The sequence below is a fragment of the Lactuca virosa genome, chromosome 5, assembly GCF_052849685.1.
Source record: "Lactuca virosa cultivar CGN04683 chromosome 5, Lactuca_virosa_CGN04683_v6, whole genome shotgun sequence".
In the NCBI taxonomy this organism is placed as follows: domain Eukaryota; kingdom Viridiplantae; phylum Streptophyta; class Magnoliopsida; order Asterales; family Asteraceae; genus Lactuca; species Lactuca virosa.
In genome coordinates this window covers 163,954,685-163,962,395 of record NC_136430.1, presented here as the reverse complement: position 1 = coordinate 163,962,395, position 7,711 = coordinate 163,954,685, and the positions used below count along the sequence as shown (strand labels likewise).

At 38.6% G+C, this 7,711-nt stretch overlaps 1 protein-coding gene across 1 annotated transcript; it reads right to left on the bottom strand.

Annotated features, from left to right (window-relative positions):
* Positions 1 to 2,225: 2,225 nt before the first annotated feature.
* Positions 2,226 to 2,570, bottom strand: LOC145111958 (uncharacterized). The gene has a single exon (XM_079048190.1). It carries the CDS (start codon positions 2,568 to 2,570, stop codon positions 2,226 to 2,228), a length of 345 nt encoding a protein of 114 aa, XP_078904316.1.
* Between the last annotated feature and the right edge of the window lie 5,141 nt (positions 2,571 to 7,711).

Genomic DNA, 7,711 nt, shown 5'->3' with positions numbered 1-7,711 from the left:
ATTAATAACTATCAATGTATCCTGCATGGATTGATGTGATTACACGACTTGACATAACAGGTGTATGTTTTGTTTCCATGCTCATGTTCGTGAGATTTACTCACTGTGCTAATGTTGACAGTTGTTGCTTTCCTGTTGCGTTGGTACATGTAGCTTGATATTTATGGTTTTGCGAGGTTGGGATCTGATAGGTAGTTAAAGTCCTTTGATTAGTAGTGATGATACCAATTTGAGACTTCATGTGATGTTTCATTTACACTTGGTTTTTGCGTTAGTTTTTGGTTGGGTTTTTTTAATTATGGATTTTGATGGGTTACTTTTGAAACAATTTTCTAATTAACTATAGATCATGTTTTTATAAGACTTCCGCTAACGATTTTCTAATAATAAGTGGTAAGTAAAAAGAAAAATTTTGGGTGAAAAATCACGGTGTTACAAGTTTGTATCAAAGACATGCTGTGAGTGAACTAAATATAGAGGCCAATGTTCAGACTCATAGTGTAGAATTGCTCAATTAGGAACTTTAAGTTCGTAAGGGGTGGGGGAGGTCGTGTGATGAATGCTATAGGATAGTGATTGTTGATTTATGAACTCTCATTCCTGAATTTTTTTAAGAAAACCTAAACATTCTTAATTATTTAGGAACATGCCGTGTGCTGAAGTGGACGCCGGGGTACTGGCGCAGACCTAGTCAACTGGACCCTAGAGATGTCTTCGTTCGTCTTTTAGACCTCACCTGCTGGTCGCCGGCCACCAGCCCAACCATCACATAACAAGCATAACATCGTGAGTGTTACTATCATGAAAGACCTCTAGGCATACAATGTTGAGTTACTGAGGCATGATCAACCCATAGAACGTATGCAATAGACTATACGAGTTGTTGACTTGCTACTCCAGAGGATGAAGAAGAGGAGTAGGAGGAGCAACACAAGGTGGTAGCTGAGATCCACTTAGTTACTAGCGCATTCCAAACATTCATGAACCACAAACCCCTTATCTTTCACAGATGAAAGAACCTGGCATTGTACAAGCAATGGTTGTGCAAGATGTGGAAGATTTTTTGTTCTAGCGCAAGATGAGGCGCTCCAATGGTACAAGGCTTTGGATTATGTTATCACTATGACTGAACTTCCTATCATGACCTGGGGGACGTTTAGCCGAAAAATTCAGGAGCCTTTTTGTCTACCGAGTCAGATGCAAAGGATCGAGCGAATCCTTGCACTAGAAAACTGAACTACATCAGTTGTGAAGTACAATACCTTGTTTTTTGAGAAGATACACTTTATGAAGAGCTACTGTCCCACCAAGGCGAAACAGGTGGAACATTATGTTGAGGGGTTACTTATTATGTATTAGGCTACTTTGAGGCAACACAAAACTTTTCTGGTTTCCATGAATGAGGCTATTAGGGTGGAGGTGGATCTGGCTACATAGAGACGTACTGTTGTCAAAAGTGGAGAAAAGAGTAGGTGGAGGGTCAGTGTGACTCCTCCAGGAATAAAAAAATTTTAAGGGAAGAAAGAAGACAAGCTGAAATATTATGGGAAGTGTCAGTCTTCTCACAAGGATCCTAACAGAAACAAAACTATCAGCTGTAGACGTTGTGGAAAGTTGGGCTACATGATATTTGAGTGTATGACTACCGAGCCTCTCTGCTACAATTTCAAGCAGATGGGACACATGAGCAAGCAATACCCTAACCTAAAAGTCACTGTTGGTGGTTCAGATAAGAATACAGAGAAATGCAAAGCTCCAGCATGCTCATTTCAGATGACAGCCAAGGAGGCCAAACATGATGATGAGCTGATTCTTGGAACCTTTTTTTTTTGTTAATGATATGCCATTTATGGTTTTGTTTGATGCTGGTGCTACTAGATCATTTGTAAGTTAGTAATGGTTTTTATAAGAATAAAATAATTAGATAAAAGTAGAGGGTAGAGAGAGTGTACCTTAAGTTTTTTTGAAAATGATTAATACAACTTACATGCAATGTGCTTTTAGATGGATGAAATTCTAGGATCTTGGAAAGATGTTCCCTTCAAGTGTAGCTAGCCAATATGCCCCGTTCATGCTTCTGAATCAATGAGATATGGTCATTCCCATTTTGGTGCCAATTTTCATGCATTGGGATCCTTGGTATTTTGGAACGTTTTACAAAGTACCAAGTCACCTATCTAGAACCTGCTCGCTTTGATGTTCTTGTTATATGCTTTAGTGATCCTCTATTGATGAACAACAATGTGGATTCTGACAAGATCCCTGATTTCATCGATAGTGTCAAGATCATGGGCTAGGAACCTATCATTGTTCTCTTGATCCTGCAATTGATATCTTGTCGTTGGGATTACTAGTTTAGTAGGGATCACGACCTCCGTTCCAAACACCAAGAAGTATGGATTTTGGCCAGTGGCCATTTTTGAAGTGCTCCTATCTAACCATAGGACGAAAGGAAGTTCCTCTGCCCATCTTCCTTTCTTCTCACATAATCCATTCTTTAAATTGTTGACTATGACCTTATTACTAGATTCACCTTGACCATTATCTTGAGTATGAACAGGAGTGGACATTATCATTTTAATCCCCAACTCACGCAAAATTCTCTAGTCCTTTTGCTTATTAATTTGGATCCATTGTTGCATATGATCTCAACAGGGATCCCGAACCTGGTCAGGATATTACGTTTGATAAAATAGACTAATTCCTTGTCCTATACTTGAACAAAGATTCAACCTCTATCAACTTCAAGAAGTAGTATTTCATTACAAACATGAACACCTTTCCACCAAGAGCTTTTGGTAACTTTCCATCTGTATTCATTCCCCATTTCATGAATGGCCAAAGGGAAATGAATGGGTTCAACGATTATGTTGGTTGATGAAGGATGTTGTTATGTCTTTGACAAGCATCACATCTTTGGGCATGCAAGAAAGTATCCTTTTTCGTTGTTGGCCAATAATACCCCATACTTAACGCTTTGGAGCGTAAGGATCTTCCCCCGGTGTTGTTGACACAATCTCCTTCGTGTATATCTTTTAGGACATTTGCGACTTCGTGATCTTCTAAGCATCTAAGGTATAGGCCTGCCATGGACTTCTTATATAGTCTTCCTAGGATCATCAAAAATCCTGAGACCGTCATCTTGAATGCTCTGTTACTTTCTGTTCATTTGGAATCGTGCTATTTTGGAGATATTCTACAATGGGATGGATCTAAGATTTGTAGTACTGCAAAGGATCCTATATGTTCGGATCATGACGAGTAGGATCCTGAGGAAGTGTTTAGGGCCAGGATCCTCGATTATTGCCATATTGGTTGTTTGGTCATGGTGATTGGGATCATCTGGTTTGTTGGAGGGATCTTGTATCACTGGGATCAATATATGGGTTATAGGGATCCTGGCTTCTGGCGGGATCCTAAGGGAAGATCCTAGGTTGGCTAGTGTGACTTCCTTAACATTTTCTTCTTTGGGAACTTGGCTTAGTCTGAACGCTTCGAATTCGAAGGCCATGTTTTTGAAGATTTGGAGGTATAGTTCTAGTATTCCGCCTTTTACCACATAGGATGCATGAAAATGATTAGTTAATAATAAGGAGACAACGAGTACCTGAAGATCCTGGATTTGAAGATCCTTGGCTAGCTGTAATCCCATGATCAATGATTCGTATTCAGTTTCGTTGTTGGTTGCTTCGAATTCACAGCTGAATGTTTGGGGTATGACGTCCCCCTGTGGCGATTTTAGTATGATCCCTAGGATTGTTCCTCTAAAGTTTGAGGATCGATCAGTGAAGAACATCTATCTTCCCGTGCTTTCTTCTGTTTGGATTTCCTTGTTTTCCAACTCTGCTTCAGGTTGTAGATCATCATTGAAATCAGCCACAAATTTTGCTAGTGCTTGTGACTTTATTGATGATATTGGTTCATATTCGATGTCATATGTGCTTATCTTCACGGACCAATTTTCCATGCTACCTAACATCTCTGGTTTTCACATAACTTTCTTGATGGGGTAATTAGTTCTCACATGTTAATATGTGTTTCAAATAGTGTCTTAATTTTGTGGAAGCACTTACCAATGCAAGTATTAGTTTTTCAAGATGAGTGTACCTGGTTTCAGGATCCAAGAGACTTTTACTTACATATTAAATAGGATGTTGTTCACTATCAAAATTATTGGAAAGAACATCTTGTAGTATGTTTGAATCGAGTATTAAGAACGAAATCAAGAACAGAAAGCGTTAAGAACACAGACGTAAATAAATTATGTTTGGCTCATTGATTGCGCCTGAACAATTACAAAAGAACACAAGAGAGTAAAGCACAAAAGCTCAAAAGCTAAAAATCCACTCTTGACTCTTATACTTACCCTATTTATAGTGTGATACATACACATACAAAAAATACGTAAGGGCTAAACATTTACGCTTCAACCTCTAAAACTGCCTTACATAATACATACATTCGAAGTACCTGACTTCGACATCGACATGAACCATACCTAAACGTACTTTGAAACCTCACTAGATATGTCGAACCTTACAATCTCCCCCTTAGTGAGAAGTGTCGAGCTTATTCCATCATCTTTATGGTCTGGTGAAGTGTCCGACGAAGCTCCATATACCAAATAATCGTCTTTCGAATCTCAGCTTTATCTTCTATATTATTATTCTTCTTGAAATTGCTAAGACGAACTAAAAGACTTGTATATTGAGAGTTCGTGTACCTCTCCACATCACAAACTTGGAACAAAAATTTATTCATCTTCCCATTCTTGTTCTTTCCAAGAAAAACAACTCCCAAAGGTTTGTGTAGAATCTCCCCATCAACATAGTCCTTGAGATTAATCTGCCCTTTAAGAATTGACTGAGGAACCTTCGAAGTTCAATTCACCGCCATTGCAAGCTCGATATCAGTCACTGCCAAGCAATCATAGTAGTTATCTATGAATACTTTGATATGAGCAAACCCTATCAAGAAATCATCTTTGTTATTTTCTTGAAGCTTCGACACATCGGCAGTACTTAGTATCTTTGTCACATTCTAAGGTCATTCAAGCTCATAACAGGGAAGCCTACAATCGTGAAGTCACAAGCTACATTATTTGCTCTGACCACATAATAGCAAAAGTTCTGCAGTAACCCTTCAAACAAACCCTTTCTTGAAATGTTCAAAACTTTGAAAATATTGACTACAGACCAAACTTCCTCTTCCTTCTTCCCCAAAACTGCATGCAATCTCATCTTTAATCTATTATACTCATTTTTGTCTTCGAATTGATCAACCAGCTAATACTGAGCAGACACAAACATCATGTGATTTATTGGAAAATCCAGTTGATTAAATTCAGAGTTTTAAATCTCATAACTTTTCTTTGGAAGTTTTCCAAAATCATGCATCTTCCCTGATGAAACGACTTGTTCAATTGTTTCGTAACACCAATATTTACTGGGATCACCCTTTTTTACACCTGGTGGATCACGTTGTCGTTGTCTCAGAATGTTGTTAATATGTCGTTGTTTTTCCATTTCCCTCTACATATTTTTCTTTTCTCTTCTTCATAAGGAGTAATTTCAACGGCCTTCCCTTTGCCACCCTTATCATCTTTTCCAGGAGGTGGTTTCGAACTTGAACTTGATTCCCCAACACTTTCTCCAATAACAATGCCTTTCATTATTGGTCTCGATGTCATTGTTGTAGAAGTGGTTTTTAGCGAAACAGGAAGTGATGTCGAAAGTTGAGTTCATATCACCTTCCCTACCACTTTACCTTGATCAAAATCTTTTGAAGAGCCAACACCCTTTACTCGCCCATTCGAAGATACTGAAAGATATAGGAGGAGTGCTTCCCCATTTGAATATCCTCGGCCATGACTCGCTTCATTCCAATGTGACATTTGGATGGGTTCAGCTTCATGTTGTATTCATCGAGTATATTGAAGGTTTCTTCAAGATCCCTAAGGTGATCTTCAACATTTTTGGACTTGACCACCATGCCATCTATATAGACTTCCATGGTGTCCCTAAGTTTGTCCATTAACATTTGATTCACTAGTCTTTGATATGTTGCACTTACATTTTTAAGGCCAAAATGGCATAAAAGAATAACAATATATTCATGTGGGATTTATGAAGGCGGTATCCTCTTGATCAGATGGTTCCATTTGAAATTGTTGGAACCGTACAATATATTCATGTGGGAGCTATGAATGTTAATAGTTCATGGCATGTTGTGTCATCTATCCTTGATTCTATGTGTGGCAAAGGGAATGGATCCTTAGGACACGCCTTGTTAAGACCCATGTAGTCCACACACACACTCACCATTTACTATTCTTCTTCTGCACTACAACCACATTGGCTAGTCACCTTGGGAACTTGCCTTCCTTGATCACCCCTGTTTTGAGAAGTTTTTCCAGTTCATATTTAATGATCACGTTCCTTTCGGGCGCAAACTTCCTTCTTTTTTGATGTACGAGGCTGAAATAAGGATCAATGTTAAGTTTATGAGTTATAATATTCTTTTCTATACATGTCATGTCTTCGTGTTTCCATGTGAAGGTTTTCCTTCTTTCTTTTAGGAATGTAACTAGGTCCTTTTCGATGTCTTTTGGCATTGAGGATCCTATGAGTACTTTGACTTCAGGACCCTTAAGGTCTAGGGGCACTTCTTTTATATCTTGCTCATTTTCTTCTAGTATGTATCGTGCCGCCTGCTTTAATTGCTATGCTTTTCATGGTGCTGAGGAAGGCTTCTTGACGCATTGACTATACATCGATGGAACCACTTTTATGTCATGGATCTAGGGGCTACCTAATATAACATCGTAGGAAAACAAAGCATCAATAACAAAAAAGCGTTGCATAGAACTTACCTCTTCAATGTAGACGGGTATCTTGATCTCTACAATAGTATGCTTTGTTTCGCCGCTAAATCCTATTAGTACTAAAGATCTCTTGATTATCTCGGATTTTGGGATGTTAATTTCTAGTCAGAGCATCTAAGATTATGATTTTCATCGAGGATCCGCCGTTTACCATGATCCTTCTGGCCAAGTGATTGGCGATGTAGAGAGTTATCACCAATTCATCATGATGAGGATCCTGGATATCTTGTTCATCGAAGGTTATTTCTTTATCGCCTGGTTTTTCCAGGATCTTCACAGGATCCTGCTCCTTTTCGTTCAATCTTTCTTTTCGTCTTCCTAGGAACTCTTTAAGATGTCCTTTGCTTAGGAGAGAGCTAATGTCCTCTATGAGTGCTATGCAATCCTCACTAATGTGGCCAAAATCATCATGGTATGCACACCATTTAGACATGTACTTCCAACCACTTGATTTGTCTCATTTCCTTGGCCACCTTGCTTTTTTTCCAAGATCCTTCATTACATAGATTAATCCTGAAACATCCATAGAAAAATAATAGTCAGTGCTCCTGGGGAATTCATCATCTTCTCCTTCATCGTCAAGGGCATTAACCCTATAATGATCAGGTTTGGAACGTTGTTTTCATTTATACGATCTTAAAGGCCTCCATGGAAGTGGCCATGTCGATAATAGGAATGTTTAGCACTTCCTTGCCAAACCTTCTACAAGAATGTCTTGGACTACTCAATAAAGATCAATAGTGATCCTTTCTAATGATTTATAGGATCTTATAAGATTTTTTTTGCTTCCTTGCCAAACCTTCTACAAGGAACGTGGTTCTGATTTTT